Source organism: Mustela erminea, chromosome 12 (assembly GCF_009829155.1).
Source record: "Mustela erminea isolate mMusErm1 chromosome 12, mMusErm1.Pri, whole genome shotgun sequence".
NCBI lineage: Eukaryota > Metazoa > Chordata > Mammalia > Carnivora > Mustelidae > Mustela > Mustela erminea.
In genome coordinates, this window is record NC_045625.1 from 52714847 (window position 1) to 52740754 (window position 25908).

The window sequence follows — 25908 nt, forward strand, 5'->3', positions numbered from 1 at the left end:
CCACTTCTTAAAATTTACAACCCTAAAACTCAGGATTCTGCTGTAGAAAAAAGTGGTTTTATAAATTTAAAAAGACTGTCTTGTGTCCTAGCAAGCGTGAATTTTCTATTTCATCTGACAGAGGAAATAATATATATATTTTTTTTTTTGGTAGACAAAGATCCTAGCTATTCCTTTCATTTTATAATGATAATGTTAAGTCTTTAATATTGATAATCTCAAATTTCAGAGAAGTAAAACAAGTATCCCTAGTACCATTAGTGAAATATGCTGTATTTTTCAGGAAGTTTTCTTTAAGTCTTGACATAATTTATTCAGGGGTGTGTGTGTGTGTGTGTGTGCGCGCACACACTTTTTTTTTTCTTTTCAATTTCAGGATGTGACTAAAGCAATTGACATAACCACTCCAAAAGCTGCCAGAAGAGGGAGAAAGAGAAAGGTAATGTTGCTGCTTAACCACAGGGATCTTAAAATAATTTTTATTTTATTCAGATTGAGAAAGAGTAGAGATAATGAAACCCTATTATTAAATTTAAAGTTGGCCTTTACTCCCAAGTCCTTAACTTTTTTAAAGGATAGGGTATTTTATTTAGGAAAATTATTTCTTTTCTAGTGATACAGCATCCTTACAATAGATCTAATGGTAAAGGAAATGCATCAGCTTTCTTTCCTTTTAATGACACGTCATCAAGTTTTGTTTGTAAAATGGATAACATATACTCATAAGGTTTTTGAGAAAATTAAATGAGCTACCACATTAAATATTCATAATAAATCCTGGTACACAGTAATTGCTGTCAGTATTGTCCATTCCGTTAATATTAGCAACATTGTTAAATGAAATGGGAATATGTGACATTTTAGGAGGAGGTACACTCTCTGCTTTTAATTAATGTTTCTTCTTTCTTATGTGAAGTTTTGTTCATCACCTTTTTCTGACCTATTTATTTCATAGATTATTATGTGCCAAAGATCCAAGGAAAACTAAGGGTTCGGTTTCTCATGAGGAAGTACAATATGAAAACAAATAATTATAGTGGATTTTTTTTTTCTTGTGAGATGTGTGTGGAAGGGGGTATGATATTTTTAACAAGACTTTAACATAGGCAGTCTTGTCAGGCAGATGAAGGTGGGGGGAGAACATGTGAGGCAATTTGAATAGTATATCCACAGGTATAGAGAAAATTTTATTTCAAGCATTGTATCTCAGTATTAATAAAGTTTGAGGGAAAATGGTACACCTTAAACTTAACCTTGAACTTAGAGAAGTGATGGGAAGCCATTGAATCTTTTTAGATTTCACATGCATCCTTTTTTTTTTTTTTTTTTTTTTTTTTTTTTTAAAGATTTTATTTATTTATTTGACAGAGAGAAATCACAAGTAGTCAGAGAGGCAGGCAGAGAGAGAGAGAGGGAAGCAGGCTCCCTGCTGAGCAGAGAGCCCGATGCGGGACTCGATCCCAGGATCCTGAGATCATGACCTGAGCCGAAGGCAGCGGCTTAACCCACTGAGCCACCCAGGCGCCCATCACATGCATCCTTTTTTAAAGCATTGTGAATGATGGAGACTGGGTTGGGGTAGTAAGACAAGTTCACTGATTAATTTGTTCAGAATTTTAGTACTAACATCACTGGTGCAGGCAGAGCATGAAGCAGTGAATAAAAAAGATAAGGTCTTTGTTTTTGTTGGGACAGACAATAAATACATAAAATAAGAGTTAAAATAGGGCATTATGATAGTGACTTGGTAACTGAGTCATGAAAGGCTTTTTTAAGCAGTTAGCATGAGATTGGAAGGAAAGGACCTTCTAGCAGGTTTTTTTTAGTAGTGTAGAATCATAGATAGGTTTTAAGAGCACTTTGGGGTGGGGGGAGGGCGGTGGTAAAGCTAATGGTTTATTGGAAGTAGGTGTGAAGGGAAGGAGGAATCTAGAGTGACTCCAAGGTTGGTTTGATTTGGGAGCAAAGACATGGGGAGGAGGAAGTAAAACATCTAGGGGAATTAGACTGCAGATACATTGTTTTTAACACCAAAAGGGGAAAAGGTAAAAGTTAAAGATAGAGTCACTGATATAAAGATAGGATGATAGGTGAGGTAGTCAAGGGAGAAAGATGGGAAGAACACAGAAACCAGAATCCCGAAGGAACTTAATGGAGATGAGAGGTTGCTTTGTAAAGTTAAGGCTGAGAAAGAACTATCAGGAGAAAAGAGAGGATATCAAGCTAAACAAGGGAGGAGAGAATTTTTTTTTAAATGGCCAATAGTGCCCTGATATGGAGAAGATCCTAGAAGGTATCTGACAGTTGGACTCCCCCAGGATATTTTAAAGTCAGACAGTAAGGGCTGATGAAGGGGATTGCGGAATAAAACACGTAATGTTAAAGTTACAGTTTCTGAAATCTTTGAAGGGAAGGAGAGAAAATGCAGCAACAGGGATTTGCATGGTTAAAGGAGAGAGTTTAAAGTGAAAAAATAATGGCTTTAACAATTTCTTTGCAAAACTAGGAAAGATTGAAGATGTGGAAAATATGAATAATTGTAGAGGAAGATGCTGGATGAGAGAAAGGAGGCAGGCATATTTGAAGGAAGAGCCTTAATAGGAAGAAGGAAATGGACATTTCTTCCTCTTTAACAGTAAAGAGAAGGATGGAGGAGGTTATTTAAAAGTTATAGGGAGAGTAGGCGCGTGGCTGGCTCAGTGGGTTAAGCCTACACCTTCAGCTCAGGCCATGATCTCAGTGTCCTGGGATTGAGTTCCTATTCGGGCTCTCTGCTCGTCCGGGAGCCTGCTTTCTCCCTCTCTCTCTGCCTACTTGTATCTCTTTCTCTCTCTCTGTCAAATAAATAAATACAAATCTTAAAAAAAAAAAAAAGTTCTAGGGAGAATTGGAAATTAGGGAATTCCTTCCTGCTGGCCTCAGTCTCTCTTTACTCCACCACACAGTTCAAAGGAGGAATGTGTATATGGTATAAAGCAGGAAGAAAGGATTGAAAGTTTATGCTGGTGAGGGGAGAAGAGGGCTTGCTCAACAGGGTAAAGATATTCATGGATGGCTTTGAGATCTCAACTGAGATTATGTAAAATGAATGTGGTAGTATCATTTTTTCCCCCCTCAGGTCTCAGCAGCCAGGAATAATAGAGCAGAGAAGGTAGAGTTTTACAGTAATTCTCTGCTGGAGATTTGTGGGAAAGGTGCAGCAAAACAAGAATGCAGAGGGTTTGAGGATATGAATATGAGTCCCATGACTGGTAGGTGGGAGGGGTGCTTTAGGTAAGATCACGAAGGGAGTAGTGCTAGAAAGTGGGGTAATGGGAGTAAAGGTGTGAAAGAGTTAAAGGTCTCAGGGAGATCAAGTAAAACAAAAAATTTGTACTCTATTTGCGTTTAAGATTTAAATATATGTATATTCAAAATAACAATAGTTTCTTTCTTCTCTCTGGATGAAATACATATTTTCACAAGGAATGCTTTTGACTTGCCTGATTTTTCCAGCAGTCAAGAATACATATCCATGGTAGCACTGTTTTTTTGATGCAGTATTAGTGTTAATATATTTTTATTTATGATACTTATTATTGATCAATTTGTTGCCTCTTATTTGTACCTCCTCCAAAAGATCCATTCTACCTTTAATTCTTATGTAATGTTTTGGTTTACTTTCAAAAGTAGAAAGTGTAAATGAAGAGATGTGTGGGTTTGTTTTGTTTTTGTATTTGCACTAAAGAGCTCATCATTTGAACTGAATCTTAGAGAACTTTACCCTCTGAAACATCTCAGTCTGAAAAGAGCGGTCATACAGTGTTGGGTTCTCAACCTTGGGTACCAGGGGGACCTGATAAAACCACATGTTCCTGGCTCCCCACCAGAGGAGTTGCTGAATCAAGATTGGGGCAGGAGTGGGGGTAGTAGGCAAGTTCTTAAAATTCTAGAAATACAAACTTAGTCAATGTTTAACAGAGCAATTTTTATAATGTTCCTTGAGAACAGTTCAGGGGGGATCTTAGTTTATTGACTTTTAATAATACTTTGAACAGGCATTATTATTTTCCAGCTATAAAAGTAAAAATCATGTTTAAAAATTTAAAATGGAGGGGCACCTGGGTGGCTCAGTGGGTTAAGCCTCTGCCTTCAGCTCAGATTATGATCCCAGGATCTTGGGATCAAGTCCCACATCCTGCTCTCTGCTCAGCAGGGAGCCTGCTTCCCCTCTCCCCGCCTGCCTCTATGCCTACTTGTGGTCTCTCTGTCAGATAAATAAATAAAATATTAAAAAATAACGTTAAAAATGGATACATTCTGGGGCATCTGGGTGGCTCAGTCACTAAGCGTCTGCCTTCAGCTTAGGTCATGATCCCAGCATCCTGGGATCAAGCCCCCACATGGGGCTCCCTGCTCAATGGGAAGTCTTGTTCTCCGTCTCCCACTCCCCCTGCTTGTGTTCCCTCTCTCACTGTCTTTCTGTCAAATAGATAAAATCTTAAAGAGTGGGATTGCTAAATCAAAAATTTGCATATTTTTAATTGCTGGTATTCATAAAGATCATCTTTCAGAAAGGTGTTGCCAGTCTGTTGATCATTGGTAATAATATGATTCTTCCATTTCCTTACCAGTACTGGGCGTTATCTCTTAAATGTTTGCAAATCAGATTGTTGATTGAAAGATTTTCAAGTTTTGGAGGCACCTGGGTGTTTCAGTTAAGTGTCTGCCTTGGACTCAGGTCATGGTCTCCAGGTCCTGGGATTGAGCCCCATATCTGGCTCCTTGCTCAGCGGGGAGTCTGCTTTTCCCACTGCCCCTCCCCTTGCTCATGCTCTTTCTCTCTCTCTGATAAAATCTTTTAAAAAAATATTTTTAAGTTTTTCACCAATCCTATTGGATTGTACATGTTTTTACATGGTTTATTGCCTTTATTTTAACTCAGTTAGTGCTGAGTTAAAATAATTGGTCATAGGGAAGCAGCTCATTGTGGTCCTGCCATCCTCCTTTTTTGTTTCTTCTTCACTGTTTCTTTCCTCCCATTTCAATTATGATCAGTTGTTTACATTTCCTTTCTAATTGGTGGTTTTAACCTTTGTTCTACTCTACTGCTTTAATCAGTTAAACTGACTCTCATTTGGGGCTCTTGACTCTTCAGGGGTCATTTTAGTTTCCAAAGGGTCACTGGAATTTATTACTTTACTATAGTAACTCACTCTTTATGGAAAATATATTGCCTTATATATCCTCTTCCTAGAGAAGAGGAACAGATGTCATTTTAGTTCAGTAGTAAAGCATGTATATATTAACAAAGTAAAAGAATAAGAAATATCGGCAACTTAATGTCTTGCCTTTACTACTATTAGGATATTAATTTAGGTTCTGTCTCATAATTACGGAGTGTAACATTTTGAGATACTTGGTGAAAGTACATTTATAAGCAGCATGTGGGTTAAGTGTAATTATACTTGGGTCACCATTTTGCATCAAGCATGTTAGCTCTGTTTTTACAAATGATTTTCTTAGGCCAAGGATATTAAGAAGTGATTTTTTTGTTTGTTAGAATTATTTGCTGGAGAGGTGCCTGGGTGGCTTAGTTAGTTAAATGGCTGCTCTTGGGTTCAGCTCAGGTTGTGATCTCAGGGTGGTGGGCTGGAGCCCCACTGTACAGGCTCCGAGCTCAGTGGGGAGTCTGCTTAGGATTCTCTCTTCCCTTTCCCTTGGCCCTTCACCTGCGCACTCTTTCTCAAATTTAAAAAAAAATTGTTCACTCTTATAAATTGTTATAAGCTGTGTTTGGAGATGTCATTCTGACAAGTTAACTGTTGAAAAAGAATAACAATTTACAAGTTATGCTTACATGTAAATTCTTTAGGGTGGCATATCTTTGTTGTTGAATTAAATTTGGAATGCCTACTATTTATTTGCTAAGCAAGTTAATTAAATCTTTGTGATTCAGGCAGAAAAACAAGTAGAAACGGAGGAGGCAGGAGTAGTGACAACCGCAACAGCATCTGTTAATCTAAAAGTGAGTCCTAAAAGAGGACGGCCTGCAGGTAGGATTATTCGTGTTTAAATCTCTGGCTTGTGATTAATACTCCTGTTACAGTGTTGTGCCTCAGATACTTTGGAATAAGTGGATAGACGATTGGCTATGTGTAATATATATACAAATTTCAGAGGAGATAAACCTGCTGGTTTCTGCTTTGTGTGATTATTTTAAAGTAATTATTTGGGATATTTTTTCATTTTCTGTGTTTTTATCTCTCTCATATTTTCCCCTAATAGCGGCACATGAGGCTGTGGTGAGGTTAAATTCCATGAATGATGGATTTACTTTCCCTCTCACTGTAGAAAGCACAAGTTTTCCAAGTGAAAATTATTGCATTCTTTGTTTAGGACCTTTACAGTATGCAGCTATCTTCAGCATTGCCTTATAGAAAGAAAGTATTGTCCTAATTTGGGAAATTGAAGATAGTGTGGAAGGATATGCCTCTAATACAAAGTAAAACAAAGAAAATTAACCAAAACAGAGCCAGTGTTTTTCTACCTAATAGAATTCTTTGAAAAGGGGGGGAAGATCAGTAAAACCCAGAAAAGAAAAATCCTGAGATTTGTTTTCATAATTATTTGGAATTTAATTTTTAATGGGTCAATTAATGGTGTTAGAAAATTCAGTGAATTCTGATACAGATTTTCAGAGATGTTAATGTACAGTATACACTTAGTACTATAATATGTATATAAATATTGAATATAAGTGGTACTATGCATTATAAAGTTGAATTTTGTGGTCCTTATGTTAAAATGAGGAACATTCTTTTAAGCCCTCTCAGCCATACTAAGAAGGGAATGAAGATTACTCTGTTGATCTACCACTTGTAAATATTCTGTTGTTGCTCATTTGAATCATTGGAGGATATTATCTTTAAAATTTAAAATAATAAGATAATGTCTGTAATAAATCACCAATATTCTTAGTATATATCATTTATAATCTTTATGTGTGAGAATTGCATCTTGAAAAATGATAGTTACTAATTTTGTTTTTCCCTCTGAATGTTAGCTACAGAAGTAAAGATTCCAAAACCAAGAGGCAGACCCAAAATGGTAAAACAGCCCTGTCCTTCAGAGAGTGACATGTGAGTTTATTTTTAATGTATAGTTAATTATACACTGAATGAGGTATTTGACTTTAAATAAGTATAAATCTCTTTGTATTATACCAGTTTTATTTTATATGATATTTGCTTTTACTATTTTATATTTCTAAAAATTATGGGGAAGAACTATTGAAAAGTTTTTTGTTGTATAGAAAGTAAAAATTAATGGGGAATCAAGAAAGATACGATGAGAGGCACCTGGATGGTTCAGTCAATTAATGTCTGACTCCTGAATTCAGCTCCAGATCTTGATCTTAAGAGTCCTGAGTTCAGGCTCTCCATTGAGCTCCACACTGCTCCTGGTACCTACTTTACAAAAAATCTGCTGTGATCATCATTTCATTAATCTATGACGTCTTTTTGGTATATCAGGATGTAAAGATACTTAGATAAAACAGGGTAAAACCTATAATAGAGAAAATTGGGCAAGATACATGTTTAAGGAAGGTTTAGACAAAGAAAGGCAGTTTCCACAAATCCTTTCTAGCTCCTCCAAAATAACTTTTAAAAATACTACTAAGGGGGAGGGGGCCCTGGGTGGTGCAATCCCTTAAGCATCTGACTCTTGGTTTCTGCTTAGGTCGTGATCTTGGCGTTATGAGATCAGATCAAGCCTACCGTCTGGCTCTGCTCTCAGGAGTTGGCTTAAGACTCACTTCCTTCAGCCCCCCCCTCAAATATGCTCTTTCAAATAAATGAATAAATCTTTAAAAAGAAAAAATACTAAGGGGCGCCTGGCTGGCTCAGTCAGTAGAGCATTTGATTCTTGGTATCAGGGTTGTGAGTTAAGCTCCACGTTGAGCATAGAGATTACTTTACAAACGTTATTAAGATTATTTTTATACTGTGAATTTAAAGTTTTGAAGTATTTTGGTGTAACTACTTAACAGAATAATGTGTTTTTTTTTTTCTTGCCACCTTTGTTTTCCACAGATGGATATTGTTTATGTGGCTTTTCTGTGTAGAAACTTCACCAGAAAGGAAAGAATGTATATTTAGACAAAGGGCAAAACTCTTTTTAGCTATTGTGGTTAAAGATTTTATAGAGAAGGCTCAAGCAAGTAGGGCATTTAAGAGGAGATTTATAGTGTTTTGAATGAAACATTTTTATAGGAAATTTTAGTTATAGAACACTGAAGCACTGGTACTTTTCAACTAACATATGTTTCCAGAGTTTTATTTTACTGCCAAGCTAGCTTTTAAAGTATTCTCAAATATAGTGGCACAAAATTACAATATGGTTTTAACTCCTGTAGTGAAATTAAGAAATTAGGTACATGTAGGTGAGTTTTTCTTTTTAAGCATACCAAATAGGGGTGCCTGGGTGGCTCAGTTGTTTAAGCAGCTGCCTTTGGCTCAGGTCATCCGAGGATCCTAGTCCCTATTCAGCAGGGAGTCTACTGCTACCTCTCCCTCTGCTTTCTCATGTTCTCTCTCTCTCCCATCTCAAAAAAAAATCTTCTCAAAAAGATTTTTTTTTTTAATTACAAAAAAAATAGATCTCACTCATTTCCTGCCTAATCTAATCATGGAATCAGGCATAAAGTCTAGGATTTTGTGATTGCTGTAAGGCCTTGATCTGGAGACTTAGGAACTGAAAATATGAGTTATCTGCTCCCCTCTCCCCTTTATCATGTACTTAGATCTGGGATAAGGAGCCATTATAAATAAATGTTCCTGTTTGGAAAGGGGAATATTAAGAGCCATACAGCAGTCATTGTTCCCTAAGAAATCTAGAATCCTGGAAAATATTGTGTGATCTCCGTATTTTATGTATAAGGAAGGTTCCCTTGATTAGGCCCCAGTTTTCCTGATTCTGTCTTGCTAAAAACGATTTCTCTGTATGGCTTTTAGCTAATGCTGTGACAGTTGTCTACTTCTCCATATCTTCCTTAGTTGTATCTGAAAGGTCATTGGAGGTTATTATCCTCATCACCTGAGTGGTATTGTGTCTGCTTTTAGGCTATAGGGTGTTAGAGACCCAAGATTACTTTTTTGATCTCCATTAATTTCTCTTGGAGGCTGTTGCTTTTGGTAATAATACTTTATAGCATGTGGGTGTGTTTTAGTTAGCTTCATGCCCAGTGGTCTTTCCCTAGGATTTTCTCAGACTTGTTTTTAATTCATTTTTCCCCCACCGCCCCTCTCCCAGACATGCTTATTATATACCTAATTTACACTCTGAGTTTATAGGTTTTCCTGAGAATCCCTTGGTCTCTTCCCTAGAAGTTGTTCATCTGAAGGACCAAGGCAGCCCAATTTGAATTCCTAAGGAAAGGTGTAAACTACCTTTGGTGGATATTTGACCCCTTTTTCTGAATTTGAAAATTTTTTATAAGGTGGAGGGGACTTTCAACACTGAAATGCATGGAATTTTTATGTTTTCCTTTTGTCATTTTGCTGTTTTTAAAACTCGTTTCTTTTTGAGATGCCCTATTAAATTTACCCTGATAACAACCCACTCAAGATGCTACCATTCTATCTTGAAGTCTTTTTACCCAAAGCCACTGAATTTTTTTTCACATTATCACAGGAACAGTTTTACCCATTATATAAAAATGTATTAGGATTTTCAATTTCTCAGCCCTAAAGTCAGTGCCACATTTTAAATTTTTACATAAATTTCTGTATCCATGAGCTTTTTGTGATGGCAGTGTATGGACAGCCTCAGAACAGTGGTAGCTTACGAGATTTCTCATTCATGTTCCATTTAGGTTGGGCATTGGCTGTGTCTGTTCTCAGCTGTGTACCTGAGCACAAACTCTGGGGGCGAAGGGCTATACTATATAAGCCCTTCTTGAAGTTTTTGCTCTCCACCATGAGCACAGGATGTATGTGTTAGTGATAGCTTTTGTGCAGTGAGTTCTGAAATAAGAGGATAGTGGAATAGAGCCCGAAAAGCTGAAGCCATCTCATAATCCTCATGTAAAGTAAGAAATATTTGGTATAAGCCACTGAGATATTTGGAGTTATATTTGCATTAGTTGTTACTTATGTTAACATATTTTTAACTCTTTACTAATAGTTTTGTACTGTGCTTTCACCTATTAAAAAGGGAAATTGTCACTGTGGGAGAAATCTGTTTTTCATGAAAGGTGGTGTGGAACTACCACTGGCAAAGTACTTGTTTATAGCAAGCTAGGATAGTTAAGTCTGTGGCAGTCTCTTTGGTATTGTTCAAAAACCCTTGAACCACTATTCCCATCTCTTACAGGATAAGAAGTATTGTACACTTCTTAATCTGTGTTTAATAATTAAAAAAAAAAAAACGGCCACATGGTAGTCCATTGTATGTACAATTCTTAACATCCATCTCAAGTAGGGACACATCCTTTTAAAAGCTTTGTCATCTATTCTGTACACGTGCAAATATGTTGGTTAGAATACATTGCTGGAAGCAGATTTGCTAGTTCAGAGGGTATTTGGATTTTTAATATCTGCTTCCTTCCATTGAAGGGATATTTTGGGCAAGGAATTGGTATGTCTTAAGAGCCATGGGAATGCTTTCTGTATTTGACTAGGTATTCCCATCTCCATGAAATTATCAAAATACTCACATCTGTGAAAATATTGGAGAAAGTTTAAATGACTGTATATGCATGCTTTTTCTCTGTTGATTAGAAATTAGTGAGGAAACCCATGTGACATTTGAAAATAAGCATAGCCAATGATGGTTATGTGACAAATTTCTGAAGAGATTAAAGAGTGGATTTTTTTCCTTCCACTTTAATAATCTCTTAAGGGTTCAAGAAGCAGTTGTCTGGTAGGCTGTCACTGGATTTGGAACTGAGATAATGGGTGGGCTAATTATTTGACCTTCACACCATCATTTTCTCCTTCATCAAATTGAATGGGTTGGACTAATGATCTGACATCTCTTACACCTCTCAGGTCCATTGATATAATTGCATAGTTTTTGAAAATCTCAATGAAATTCCTAGACTGGTAAAAAGATGAATTTTTAAACGGCTTGTCCAAGCCTCAAGTTGTGTTTTAATGGAATGGCTTTAGTTGGATGTATATACCATAAAAGTCATTATTATGGTTAATATTGGCATCATTTGGGCCCCTGGGTGGCTCAGTGGATTAAGCCGCTGCCTTCAGCTCAGGACATGATCTCAGGGTCCTGGGATCGAATCCCATATCGGGCTCCCTGCTGAGCAGGGAGCCCGCTTCCCTTCCTCTCTGCCTGCCTGCCTCCCTCTCTGACTACTTGTGATCTCTCTCTGTCAAATAAATAAACAAAATCTTAAAAAAAAATACTGGCATCATTTGCTTCTCCTAGAGCCTATCATCGGATCAAAAATAACTTGTATTTATTTCTGCTATATTAGTTAGCATAAAGGTCATCCAGTAGTAACATTAGGCTTACTGAGCAATTTTGTTAATTTTGACTTAGTGATGTCTGTAAATCCACTGGTAATGGGAATGCTTAGTGCTAGTGAATTCAGTTATATATTATGTTTAATTACATATATATTATATATTTTGTTATATATTATGCTTATTTATGTTATATATTATGCTTAATTACCATATATTTTTGTATATGGTATGTTATATATTATGCATAATTGCCATATATTTTAGCACTGTATGCATAATTTGGGAGCCTTTTACCTTACAAAGTATTTCTTTGAATTCTAAAGTGATCATATTTGATCATAAGCAGTTTACTTCTGCAATTGTATTTTTCCCAATGCGTGTCCTTTTTAAACATGTTATTCTTACAGTTACGTAGAATATAAGATCCAGGTGTCACACCCATCTTAACTTATTGCTGTATCTCCACAGTGAAGAATTATCTTGGCACATATGATCATATTAGGTAATTTTTTCATTAAATAAAGAACATTACAAAAAACTTGGAAAACAAAGGAAAAAATTACTCTTCTATTACCCTAATTGCACTGTAATTTTTGTATTTTCTAATTTATAAGAAAAGGATTTCTTTTCCTTTTATGATGGGATGGTAAAGACATTATATTTAACTGGAAGATATGTTAAATTTTCTTCTCCAAAATACTTACCTAGTTGGGAGAGTATGGTTAAAAGACAGCCCATAATGATACCTTAAAAAAAAAAAAATGGTTTTTGTGTTTTTGTTTTTTGCTATATTCTCCAAAATAGGGTAACTGAAGAAGACAAAAGTAAGAAAAAGGGGCAAGAAGAAAAACAACCTAAAAAGCAGCTTAAAAAGGATGAAGATGGCCAGAAGGAAGAGGATAAGCCAAGAAAAGAGCCAGACAAAAAGGAAGGGAAGAAAGAAGTTGAATCCAAAAGAAAAAATTTAGCTAAAACAGGGGTTACATCAACCTCTGATTCTGAAGAGGAAGGAGATGATCAAGAAAGTGAGAAGGTAGAGTGTTTATCAAATAAAATATTTGTTCTCTTTTTAGTTGCCTATGTAGTTCTTTTTCACCTAGTAAGCATTCAGTATCTCAAAGTATGAGTGTGATTAAAACTGAATTTGTCTTTCTTTGTAAGCTTGAACTAGCTGTGTTAAAAAGCATATTTGAAACTTTAGTTTATTGAACATTCTAAATTTGTGTCACCTTTTCATAGTTATAATATGGAAATCAAATGTTATATAACAATCTTCCAATAACCCACCTATTTAGAAAAGTACAAATTAAACCAAATGGACTGTGACCAGTGAAGATAGATATAATAGATGCATTTATACAGTTTTATTATTTGCTACATTGAAATTCTTAGCACTCTTCGGGCCTATTTAGTGTATCAGTTATATTTTATTTGAATTGTTCAGGGATTTGATTAAAGCTATACATCTTTTTGCATAGGAAGACACAGTATTGTGTATAGCCTTGGAGATCTATAGACTCAGGTCCCGTATCTTTGGGTTTTTTTCCTATTTCTTAATACTTTCTTTAGAGGCCAAAAATTTTTAGTTGCATAGCATAAGCAACGTACTTGTCAGTAAACAGGTACTTGTCAGTAAACAAACAGGTCAGAACCATAGTATAGAGAACCATTGTATAGCAGCAAATAGCCTGACATACTTTTATTCCTCTAGTCATCAAGGCCAAGTTCAGTTTAGATAGCAACATGTGTAATTCTGAGATTTTTTTTTAATTATAGAAGTTATTTGTCCCTTCAGAAAATGAGTTGCTTTTTTTCCTCCCAAGATTGTAATCCCAGAAGCCCTAGTCACTGACTTGATAGTTAACTAAATTCATCTTAATTCTCAAAACAGAAGAGAAAAGGTGGAAGGAACTTTCAGAATCCTCATAGAAGGAATATGCTGAAAGGCCAGCATGAGAAAGAAGCAGCAGATAGAAAACGCAAGCAAGAAGAACAGATGGAAACTGAGCAGTAAGTATTTTTTTATTCTAAATTTTGATTTCCTTTTTAAGCTAGCATGAAATTTTTAAATGATAGAATCTCATTTTCCAGACTGTATGAAGCCTTTTAGAGAAGTGACTTTCCCCAGGTGTTAGAAAAAAATCCAGTATATGATGATAATCATGTTTTTTAGGCTTCATTCTTTGCTGAGTAAGAGGATGAAATTCACTGAGGTAGTCACTCTGTGAATTATTTTTAATTTAAACTGAGAGTGCAGATAGGATTTAAACTGTGTAGCTTTGCTGAAACTGTCCTCATCCTCTACTATTCACTTGTTGAGTATTAAGTATAGAAAGAGTGGTGATAATATGTTGGTGGAGAAAGAATTAAATACCCTTATTTACCACATACCACCAGCAGGCCACTCCCAAAAGACCAGCAAAAATAGTAGCAGCAGTTGAAAACCCGAGAAGGCCAGTAATCTAAAGGCTGACAGGGTTTGCATTAAGTGTGTGTGATATAAATGAAGTTCAAAGCTGATTTAAGTTTTGATAACTTGGAGACAGTATATACAGACCATGGGGAATTTCTTTCCCTTTCAATTTTATTCTATAAAGTAATTTTATTAAAAGCAAAATAGCACTGGTGATGATTACACTTCATGTGCTTATTACATTGTTTTCCTAGTTATCTTGAGATTGTCACTTCTGAATTCTTTCTTTGAAAAGCATTTTGTGAAGCATCTTTCGTTATTCTAACTAAACTTGGTTTTTTGTTAATGGAGGTGATTTTAAAAACATGCTGTAGGTTATGAAGACATACTTAATGACAAGTAGTGAATTCGTTAAGTAATTTTGTACTTTTTCTTTATAAGATACATTTGTAAGCCAAAGTCTCTACAAGTATAGTGTTTGACTATCTGCTTTCTTAGTTGTTTGGAGGATGATTAATAAGCAGTTTCATCTGCTTGAGGGGAGTAATTTAAAAATTATCTAAAGCTCAAAAATGTTACTCCCTCCATTCTGTTAGACTTTTGACCATTTCTGTAAATTGAATTATTTTTTGTTACCTATCCTTCTCTATCCTTTCACTGAAAAGTTGTTGGACTGTTTGTTGCTTTTAACTTTATTGTGCTCCCCAAATTAAGATATAAAATTAGTCGTTGCTTAGTAAATCTAGCCCAACCCTTCTTATCTCAAAGTTATCTTTATGTGTTTCAGTTTCTTTTTGAATGTCCTCCGAATGTAACTTTCTCAAATTCTAATATTTGTGTTTTCTTTCCTTCTCCTGTTATTACAAAACTTTGTACTTGGACAGTTTTGCTCTGTAAAGCATTTCAGATGCAGCTTGTGTGAAATGCATTATGCAAAATAAAGTTTATTGTATTGTATTCCCAGCCAAACAACATGTAATCTACAGTAATAAAAAATATATCTCATTTTGGGCTCAAAGCATTAATCCAGTTACTGAAAAGAGAATACAAGTGGAGCAAACAAGAGATGAAGATCTTGAGACAGACTCATTGGACTGAATTTCCCCCTCCCCCCCCTTGATGGAAGAATGTTGCAGATTCTAAATTGAGGACTTCATTAATGGCATTATTACTGTGTTATGATTGTTAAAAAAAAAAAAAAAAAAATTCCTGTAAGGTACACACTACATACTAAGGTCGGCCATCATTCCTGTTAAGTTTTTTTTACCAAGCTTAAGATGAAGCTTTGTGTTTGGAAGTTAGAAGATGGTGGTTGTACATTATTTCATTTAGAAAATATAAAAACTCATTTTGTTTTGAAGCTAGGTGTTAAACTGGAATAGCTCTGATACCCCAGAGAATGGGGCAGTTGTGCCCTTCCCTTGACATTCCTTTGTTGTTTAATTCTTTAGAATCTTAATAATTGTTTTTTTTAATCCTGAGAGATTAAACAGTAGACTTGTTAAGAAAACAAAAATGAAACTGTAACCAAAATTTTAAAATAAAGTTTTTTTAAAAAAAAAAACCTGATTTTTAGATATTGTTTTGTTCTTGTCTATTTCAATTGGTTTATAATAGGGCCCGAACTCAAAGCCAAGGTACTAGAAATTAAGAATTCATTTTAAAATGGTTATTTTTGTGATTTGCAGTAAAATGGTACCTTTTCTTTTGTGAAATGGTATGTGTCAGTGAATGTCCTTTTAAGTTTGAAATATTGGCCAAAAAGAACCCATTTTAATACCATAGTATCATCTTTGAACAGTCTATTTAACCTAGAAACTTAACCCCTCCAATTATCTACCCTTTTGGAGATGTGGGAAAAATTAGTCTGTTTTTGACATGCTACTTTTAAAAAAAATTGTGATATAGAATTCATGAAATGTTTATAGGCATTCTTTTCCCACAATGGTCTGTTTGTCCACTGACCCTGAAATTGGGTCTTTAAACAACACTATTTATTGTTGGAAAAAAATTTCACCATGACAAGTGTGAAAATTATTTGTAATGCCACTGAAACATTAGATTTTAGCATGTTAATTTTTGCATGTGTTTTTAGTAACTAATACTAATGCTGTGGCATTCCAGAGTCCCATTAATTATAGTCAATTCCTTATGATCTAGGTTATTGACTTTCTATTTTTAAAAAAATTCTTAGCTTTTACATAAGGGATATGGGCATTTGGTAATCAGTCACAAGTTCCAATGTTTTGAAATATTTGTGTTAACATTTGATAGGCAGAATAAAGATGAAGGAAAGAAGCCAGAAGTTAAGAAAGTGGAGAAGAAGCGAGGTTAGTTGTTTCACTTTCTAAGATGTATAAAATAATACACAGAAAGGAAATTATACACTTAATTTTTCATGTATAGGTTTTAAAATCAGGCATTTTATTTTCTTAATTCCTACCAAAGTGCTTTTTCAAATCCCTAACAGATTCTGTATACATTATATTTTAATTATAATCAGGTGCACTTGCTAAGGACGCAGGCTTACGGTTTTATTATTACCTAGGGGTCACATTTTTGTAACATTGCCAAAAGCTAGATGTTTTCCCATTTTTTTACAGATCTCATGGTTTCAGATAGAGTTTCTATTTTTAGTTACATGTATAAGGTGAAACAGCTGTGTAAGGATTGGAATAGAGGGATTAACTGGATACTGACTGCTTATCTTACAAACCTATGTAGCTAGATGGTGATTTTTTTTCTTCAAATGATGAATGTTGCTTTCCTAAATACTTAAAATGGCAAATAACTTCTTAGTGAACTAGGCTGATTATGAAGAACATTTTTAAAAATTCAAATCTTACTGTGCTTTGCTTATTAGATATATACAGAAATACTGGTGTTGGAAAAACTACTTACTGTGTTTCAAATTTTAATTTATAGAAACATCAATGGATTCTCGACTTCAAAGGATACATGCTGAAATTAAAAATTCACTCAAAATTGATAATCTTGTAAGTCTTTAATATCTCATTAAAAAATAGTATTTTTTATAGCTTCTTATTTTATTTTCTTGTGTTTTACATGTGTAAATTTAAGAGAAATGGGACTATTACTGGTTCTTTTATATTGCCCTGTTTGAGATTTTAAAAGTAATCTTTAGGAACAGCTCATATAGGTTGTGGTGATTAACAGTTATGAAATTGCTGTTTTGTCGTGAAGGATGTGAACAGATGTATTGAGGCCCTGGATGAACTTGCTTCACTTCAGGTCACAATGCAACAAGCTCAGAAACACACAGAGATGATTACAACACTGAAAAAAGTAAGTGATCTGAGTCATGCAGATTTTTCAAACTTCCTCATCACCACTTCATTAAGAAGTAACATTTTTAAAAATCAGTGAAGAAAACAATTGTGAGTGTATATTTTGTTTTCTCAGATACGGCGATTCAAAGTTAGTCAGGTTATCATGGAAAAGTCTACAATGTTGTATAACAAGTTTAAGAATATGTTTCTGGTTGGTGAAGGAGATTCTGTGATTACACAAGTGCTGAATAAATCTCTTGCCGAACAAAGACAGCATGAGGAAGCAAATAAAACCAAAGATCAAGGGAAGAAAGGGCCAAACAAAAAGCTAGAAAAGGAACAAACAGGTATGTGATGTAAGTTGTTTGCTGGGATTGCTTTTAAAAAATGGCTTTGATATGTATTTCATAATACCTTATCTAAGGTTTCATAAGGCACTTAGAAAAACAGAAGCTAAGGTTAAGGATTTCTGTTTAAATCGTATAATCAAGCTTAAATTAGCAGTTGCTGTTTTTTCTCACACAATAGTAGTCAAGAAAGCAACTTCCCATGTCCCCATCGCCAGCTCCTGCCATGCTCAGTACACAATCATTCCTGTTTTACCTCCTCTGGTTTCTCTATGAAGCAAATTCCAGATACGCTGTTTCAACCACAAATTTGTTAGGATGTATCTGTGATGGATTCTTAAATAGAACCATAGTACCATTCATGATCAGTTCCCCCAATTCCATGTTATGTCTTAGGAGTTGGATATTTTTATTTGTCAGGGAATGATGATGTAGGTCTCCTTAGAGATTTCTTAGAAATAAGATATACTTCTCATTTACTTCGGTAGGACACAAAATCATGTTAATTATGAATAGCACTTTTGACACATTGTTGTGAAGTAACAAGGAAAAATATAAAATTTTACTTTGATGCACATTTTTATAAAAAATGGAATGACCAGATTAAAAATGCCCCCCACCCCGCACACCTGTGTAGCTCCGTGGATGAAGCCTCTGCCTTCGGCTCAGGTCATGATCTCAGGGTCTTAGGATCCAGCCCTGAATCAGGCTCTCTGCACAGCAGGGATTCTGCTTCTCCCTCTCCCTATGTGCACAAGCGCTTGGGCTCTCTCTCAAATAAATCTTCTGTTTATTTATTTGACAGAGAAAGAGAGTACAAGCAGGGAGAGCTGTAGGCAGAAGGAAAGGGAGAAACAGGCTCCCCAAGCAGGGAGCCTTGATGGTAGGACTTGATCCCAGAACCCTGGGATCATGACCCGAGCCAGGAAGGCAGACGCTTAACCAACTAAGCCTCCCAGGGGCCTAAATAAATAAAATCTTTAAAAATAATAAATAATCCACCACCACTCTCCCCCACCCCCCGTCCCACCCCGACTGTTGATTTCGGCTCAGGTCACAATCTCAGGGTTGTGAGATAGAGCACGGTGTCTGATTAAGATCCTGTCTTCTCCTCTGTCTCTCTTGCCCTCCCCCACCAGCTTGTGCACACATGCTCTCTAAAAACTAAATAAAATCTTTAAAAACCCCCCTTTCTTGTACCCATAGATCTGTATATAGTGACCCTACAATTTATCAGTGTGCCTCAGCTATCCAAAAGATTACAGTGTCATTTCAAATGAGGTATATTAAGTATTAGAAACTTTAGGGCCATGTTTTTATTTTTTATTTTGGCTCTTTAAAGGACATCCTAAAGTATTAGAAGCTCTAACAGTTTTTCCATTGGAACCTTTTTAAAGGTTCAAAGACTATAAATGGAGGATCTGATGCTCAAGACAGTAATCAACCACAACATAATGGAGATAGCAGTGAAGAAAGCAAAGACAACCACGAGGCCAGCAGTAAGAAAAAGTGAGGACATGTTTTAATGGATCATTTATATTTTTAATTTTTAAATCGCATTGCTGTTCCAAGGTTATTTGTATAGGATTATATTTTGATCACTCAATTCCTGAACTCAGGAATCAAGATATAAATTAAAAAGGAAACAAAAACTTTATAATTTACGATTGGCTTTTCTGTATTCGAAGGGAATACAGCTAGATAGTAGGAATCCAGTTTAAAATAACTGTTCTTCTTTGGACCTTTTCACTGATACAGCTTTAAGAGTGACTTAATTCATACTTTCTTGCATTGTGACAGGTTAATACAAAAATGAGATCTAGAATCACAGGCTATTTTCTACTATAGCCTCTAAATAACTAGTTATGGGACTATGGTTATCTGAGTCTTGGTTTTTTTCTGCTATACATTTGAAGGACTTAGAATCAAGCATCCCTTCTAATCCTGAAATTCAGGGAAGTCATGTCTGTATCACCCCTCTCTTTATTAAAGTTTGTAATATATTGGCTATTCATATATAATTTTCATGAGAATTCATTTTAAAGTTGGAATTGAACAACAATATTATTTTTAAAAATAATTTGGTGATAATCAAGTATTTTTAAAAGTAAAAACATAATGCATGGATTTAATATGTTTTCTGAAGAATTCAAGTCCCTAATCCCAGTTAACACACCTTTCTTTCCTTCCTTTAGGTCATCCAGTGAAGAGAGAGAGACTGAAAGAGAGACTCTGAAGGATTCCACACTGGATAACTAGGTTGATATACCTGGAATATAAAGAACATTTGAGAAGTTTGTAATGGTTTTCATTTGAAATATTTAGACTGCTGAAAGTTTTAAATTTTTATAAGCATAGGTTTTGATGTTGAAAACTTGTTTTGAGGGAGAAAATCCCTTTATATTTGTTTGAAAGTAATTAAACATTATTGCTAATTGTACTTGTGCAGTATTAACAGCTACATTATTCAGTAAATGGGAGGGAAAATCCATTTAGGAAATGTTAAACTGCTTTTCCAGACATTTGGTTGTAGCATAATTTCAATTAGTGTGTGTATGTTAATGTGTAATTGATAGTAGAAAAAAGTTACATTTTTAAAACTGCTACTTGTATAAACCTTTCCTTTTTTCCCCAAATACCGTGGGTTTTGTGCATAGTTTTTACAAACCTTGGATTTACCAGACTGTCTTTTCACTGTTTGTGGGTTTTGTAGAAGTTATGCATTTTATGGTAGATAAAATGTTACTTCTATACAAGTACTCACTCCTTTTATCAAAAGTTAATTTTAATCTCCCAGTCTACGTTGTGCTACATTATCCTGCTGCTTTGTAACAATTTGTGGTCTGTATGCCTTTTTGTATGACAACTAGATATCCAACTGACAATTCTACAAGGTACAAAACTCATGTTAACTTTTGAAGGTTATTTAGTATTATGGCTGGGAATTAAGTGAAGTCACAGGACTTTCCTACAGAAAGCAGAAAGAGGTATGGTTAGGAATGAATCTGGCTTTAGGGTTCAACAATCTAAGATCCTTACAGGCACTAGTAGCTGAAACTAAAAACAAAATGATAAAAGTTTATTTTTGAGAACTGTCTCGTGTTTCTGAATTTTTAAAAAAAAGTCACACTCATTAAGGAAGTCACTAAGTATTTTTTTAATTGGGAAAAAAATTCCATGATTCTTATGCAGTAAATAGTAGAAGTAAATGCTATATAAGAAAACTAACCTATTTGAAAAACATGGTTATATCAGAAGGGGATTATTATTTAGAGATCCTCCATGTGACAGACTTGTAAGGAGTAGAAATATGTTGCTCCGAGGCAGTTAGATAAAGTAAAGGAGTACTTTGATAGTTCGTATATTCATGGATACGGACTAAATCAGGGTAAACCAAGGTTAAAATTTAAGGGTAACTTAACAGATGGCATTTCTAAGATATTTTGATTAGGTCAGTTGGTGGTTTTCAGTAGCTAAAGGACACTTCTCATGTTTTGAAACTATGAATACAGAGAAAAGGCTTAATTAGTATCAGTGTTTGCATGTGACATGCATTGTATGTTTTGACCTCTCAGATAATGGTTTTCATCTATAAATGAGAAGTTTGAATTATTTCAATAATTGGAGTTCTGCTTTTTGAGAGGTCTTACAATGGAACTAGGACCTACTGTGTTAAGGGAACTATTGATATTACATTATAGCTGGTCCTTAATACAATTTAAATTTGGACAGATTTATTCTAGTTAAGCCATAAGTGTCAACATTGTAAAACTTGTTTTGATTAAAGGATTTTTCTATCAAACTCTACTAGTAAATTAATTCTTTGCTATTTGTAAAAGTGTTTTTTGGAATTCTGGATTTGCTTCCAAGGGAGTAATTTCTTGGTTAACTTGGTATAGAGATTGTATTGGCTGGGGAGATAGGTAACTAAAAATGTCATTTCTTGTTCACTTTCTTTTATTCTGTGACCCAACAGATCAATGTAGTTTACTGAGAAACTACAGAATATTCAGCTTCAGGAGACACATATACCAGCATTGTGATAATTTGTGTATGATTTGTTTGGGCTGGCCATGCAGAACAGTTGATTACTGTAGTGTGAAAATATAACTGGCCTTCCATTTTCTATTGGTCATAAGCTTATTCACAGGTAACTACTACTCTCCGAACTCTTATAAAGGCCTAAATACTAAGAACTTTCAGAAGCAGTTGGTCAAAACTTCACTGCTGAACAATTCTCTAAGATAATTTAAGTGAAATAATAAGAGAAAAAAAATGTCTTCCCTTTTTGGGGGGCACATATAAACCACCTATTTTGTGCTATTGAAACCATCCGCTAACATTCAAAAGAGGAGGTTAGCAGGGCCCTTCAGAATGAGTTGTTGGAAGCTTGCTTAGCTGCTCTGGAGACATTTCAGAGGTGTCATCTTAACTGGAGAAACTGAATGTATAAATAACTTGATGATCTTAATTAAACCTTCTGCTAACACATCCTGTGCTTTCAACTAGGATGATCTTTTTTACCCGGTATTTGCTGATACGTTGATTGTAGTGTACCGGCACACACTTACCTGAATGAAGATGTCAGGTCAAGATGACGTCAGCCAACTAATCCTATATAAGAGCAAAGGCTTTTATAAGGTTCTGTGAGGGCTTTACTAACACCTTATTTTGTCCCATTGGTCAGAGAAAGGATGATCTATCAGAAATAGCAAACCCATAATTACAAACCTTAAGAAATGAAGCTGCTATATAGGGAGAAATGTTTTCAAATGTGTGCTATGGAACTCTCTAACCTTAAAGATAATAAAGACATTATGATTTGATTAGGAGAAGGTAAAATTATCCTTAAGGATAACAAAGGCTAAAAAATATTTAAAGATAAACAGTGCTTTTGTGCATGTTCAGCTGTCATACCAAAATCTTATTTCTAGGGAGCGCCTAGGTGGCTCAGTGGGTTAAAGCCTCTGCCTTCCACTCAGGTCATGATCCCAGGGTCCTGGGATCGAGCCCCGCATCGGGCTCTCTGCTCAGCGGGGAGCCCACTTCTCCCTCTCCCTTTGCCTCTGACTGCCTCTCTGCCTACTTGTGATCTCTATCAAATAAATAAAATCTTTTTTTAAAAAATCTCATTTCTAACTAAGGAGGATGCTGATTAATAAGTTCATTACCATATTTTTATGGTAAGTTCATTACCATATTTGCTTTTCTTCATTAGATAAAATGACATATATAATTTAGGTCCTGTTTAATACTGAAATTTACAGCTATAGAGTCCCTAATTCAAATACTCTTAGGCTTGTTTCAAACTTGGAAGGTCTTTCGACCTGTAACTGATAAACTTAATACATGGGCAAATTCTGGGAGTGACTAGGTTAGTCTTTCTAACTCTAGATTTCACAAGGGGAAATGATAACAAAGATATTTGAGCCTTTCTAACTTTGGTGGAAAAGTTACCCTCAAGAACCAGCAGGATAAGATTCTTAGTAAATGATAAAATAAGGGGCACCTGGGTGGCTCAATTGGTTAAGCATCTGCCTTCAGCTCAGATCACAATCCCAGGGTCCTGGAATCACGTCCCACATCGGGCTCCCTGCTCAGTGGGGAGCCTGATTCTCTCTTTCCCTGCCACTCCCCTTGCTTGTGTGTGCTGACAAAAATCAATTTCACTAGCAGTAGCATTTTAGCGGTCTTTCTTCTTTGTCCACTAAAAGGAATTGACCACACACGGACTAATGCTTCTGTTAGGACAATACAGTGCATATTTTGGAATTTGCGGTTTTGAGAATACGAAATGGAAATGAATAAAAGTAAACACCTGAAACATATTACACTATATATTAACTAACTAGAATTTAATTTGGAGAGAAAGAAGGATAAATAGACCCTTGCATACTAATGCAAGACCCACAAGGAATACAGTTTAAAAAAAAGGAAGCAGCGGTGCCTGGATGGTTCTGTTAGTTGACCGTCCAACTCTTGATTTTGGCTCAGGTCATGATCTCGGTGTCCTAAGATTGCACTGTGTTGGGATCAGAGTCTGCTTGGGATTCTCTCTCACTGCCCTTCTACCTTCACACTCACTGGCTCTCTAAATTAAGAAAAATCTTTCAAAAATTCTTTTTTAGCTGTGGAACTTACAGGAATTGGGTAAACATGGTTTTCTAACAGAATTTTCAATCTGTTCAATTTAGCATCATCAGAAACATGAAAGTAAAAATCTAGACAGTAATGTAAGCCAGCCATGGGAGGCACCTCTTCTCTTTACTGATCCTCTAGTCTGTTTACTGAATCAGTGAATGAGACCATCACTACACATACCAGAAACGGGTGCCTGTCACCAACTTAATTGGATATGTAGTACTTAAGGCCATAAAACATCTCACTGCCAGTCTTTTAACATATAGGCTTAAAGCCTTCATCAGTTTTTGATTTATATGGTAAATGTCTGTTCTTAGCCATCCAGGGAATGTGGAACTCAGCTGAATTTAAATAAATAACCTAGGAGAGAGAAAGTGGAGTTTAAATAATAACACATTTAAAAGGAACTATTTTACAGCATTCTTAAACATCTTAAAACTAAATTTTCCACCAAAATCTAAAGATTTTGGGAAAACATAATTTTCTGTGATGATCTAGATCTTGGAATTCATTTCAAGTGTCCTAATGCCCAGAATTAGAGACGTGAATACACAGTGTTGTCAGGGTGAGGGGGCTGAAGGAATTTGGAAGAGCTGGGCCAGAAAAACTTCTTTGTTTTTGCATACAGAATCCTGGGTATTTTTATTGCACAAGAATAAGTGAACCAGAGCTGGCAATCCACAGGATCCTGACTTCCCATGTCCCAGTGATCATATTACAGAAAATCTATTTTTTTTCTTAAGATTTTATTTTTAAGTGATCTCAACACCCAGTGTGAGGCTCAAACTTTTAAAACCCCGAGATCAAGACTTGCATGCTCCACCGACTGAGCCAGCCGGGTGCCCCAAAATCTATTTTCTTAATCATAATATTAAACTGAAGAAGTTCTCAAGAAATGAATCAACTGAAATGTGACTTTTGTGAAGGTCTGAGTACATACCGAATTATTTTTATATTCATTATTCACGCAGTGAGTCTCATTAAAATGATTAGTATGCCTGCTAGTTTCTACCAACAAAAAGTTAGTATTACAAAAGAGCCCACTGTGAGATCAGATTATAGAATCGCTACTCTTAATACTGTATTTGTTAAATATACTTTTATTCTTCCCCCTCATTTTTATCACAGGTATTTAAAGGATCTTTACCTTGGAAGCCTCATGGTACAAGATACAACTCTCACATTCTTCAAAGAATTTTTTTTTTCTTTCCAAAGAATTTTCAAAACACCACCACTTGATGTATGATTTGATTAACTGAATTTTTCTAACTACAGATTAGCAATAAGTACTCTGGACACATAATGAATAGGCATATCACAGAATGGCCAAAAATCAGAATACCTGAATCTGAAAGGATTTGTATTCAAAAAACATAAAGCAGTCCTACAACTAAGTAAAATAAACACACTTTAAAAATGGGCAAACACATCAAATAAAAACCTTATTTTGAAATGAACACTAAAAGAATATATTTCTAAACAGAAGTTACTTTATAAGAAAAACTGTGATTTAAAAAAAAAAAAAAAAAAAAAAAACCTGTGATGTGAACTTTTGCTGGCATGTGGGTAACTAGCTGACTATTTCAGGTGGGTCCTGTTCTTCAGTGGCACCTTCTGGAAATAAAGTAACCATCCAAGAGGACAGTTACTTCACAGGTACATTTTTTGTTGTTATTAATTAAAGGTTCCAGGATCAACGTAAGGATAAGCAAGGAATTCTCCTAGTTTGTTGCCTTCTGAATCATAGTGGAGCATCCGAAAGCAAACATCACAAAAGAAACATGGGTCCTCTGGTGCAAAACTGTCATTGTTCGTTACCCATCTGTAATTTAAAAAAAAAAAAAAAAAAAGATTACACCATCACAATCAACTTTCTCATACTTTAATGCGTTATGACCTGTAGTGATGTGGAAACATAACATTCCCACTATTGCCTTGTCATCCTATCTTAATACACTGTAATCCTTTCTACAATTTTGTATACATATAGATACAGAAATATCACTACCAATACTCTGCAAGGCAAAAGGGCAACTAACAGAAACCCTGCAGAAGGCTGTTTCTCTTAAAGACTTCTTAAAAGTAAGTACAGCAAAATAAAAATCCATACGTGAAAGCACCCTATATACACTTCTGGTATGACTTAACCAATCCTCCAAGTAACTGTTAAAATGTAATTGGCCATCTTGAAAAAACGGAATGTATTAGATGCTACAGACCTGATGAACTTTTCTGTAACTTATCTTTTT

At 35.3% G+C, this 25908-nt stretch overlaps 2 protein-coding genes and 1 long non-coding RNA gene across 8 annotated transcripts in view; 1 reads left to right on the plus strand and 2 right to left on the minus strand.

The window, feature by feature from the left end:
• PSIP1 (PC4 and SFRS1 interacting protein 1) overlaps window positions 1-21320 on the plus strand; it is a 42844-nt gene extending 21524 nt beyond the window's left edge. For 2 of the 5 annotated variants that reach the window (XM_032306556.1, XM_032306557.1), the window contains exons 6-16: window positions 377-439; window positions 5939-6035; window positions 7046-7121; window positions 12273-12501; window positions 13360-13478; window positions 16156-16211; window positions 16807-16877; window positions 17086-17187; window positions 17305-17518; window positions 18916-19027; window positions 19714-21320. In XM_032306556.1, coding sequence (XP_032162447.1) covers window positions 377-439; window positions 5939-6035; window positions 7046-7121; window positions 12273-12501; window positions 13360-13478; window positions 16156-16211; window positions 16807-16877; window positions 17086-17187; window positions 17305-17518; window positions 18916-19027; window positions 19714-19777 — 1203 coding nt within the window. In that variant the 3' untranslated portion in view covers window positions 19778-21320. Of the gene's footprint in view, window positions 1-376; window positions 440-5938; window positions 6036-7045; window positions 7122-12272; window positions 12502-13359; window positions 13479-14765; window positions 16073-16155; window positions 16212-16806; window positions 16878-17085; window positions 17188-17304; window positions 17519-18915; window positions 19028-19713 lie in introns of those variants that run through there. The other 3 variants (XM_032306558.1, XM_032306559.1, XM_032306561.1) reach the window with 3 other exon arrangements.
• Window positions 154-24986, minus strand: LOC116570050. Its single transcript, XR_004277264.1, has 3 exons — window positions 23174-24986; window positions 12123-12133; window positions 154-163 (listed from the first exon to the last, which is right to left on the minus strand). It is a non-coding gene; the product is annotated as an uncharacterized LOC116570050 (long non-coding RNA).
• A 90-nt stretch (window positions 24987-25076) lies between these two features.
• SNAPC3 (small nuclear RNA activating complex polypeptide 3) overlaps window positions 25077-25908 on the minus strand; it is a 38928-nt gene continuing 38096 nt past the window's right edge. For both annotated transcript variants that reach the window (XM_032306563.1, XM_032306562.1), the window contains one exon: window positions 25077-25481. In XM_032306563.1, coding sequence (XP_032162454.1) covers window positions 25334-25481 — 148 coding nt within the window. In that variant the 3' untranslated portion in view covers window positions 25077-25333. The remainder of the gene's footprint in view (window positions 25482-25908) is intronic.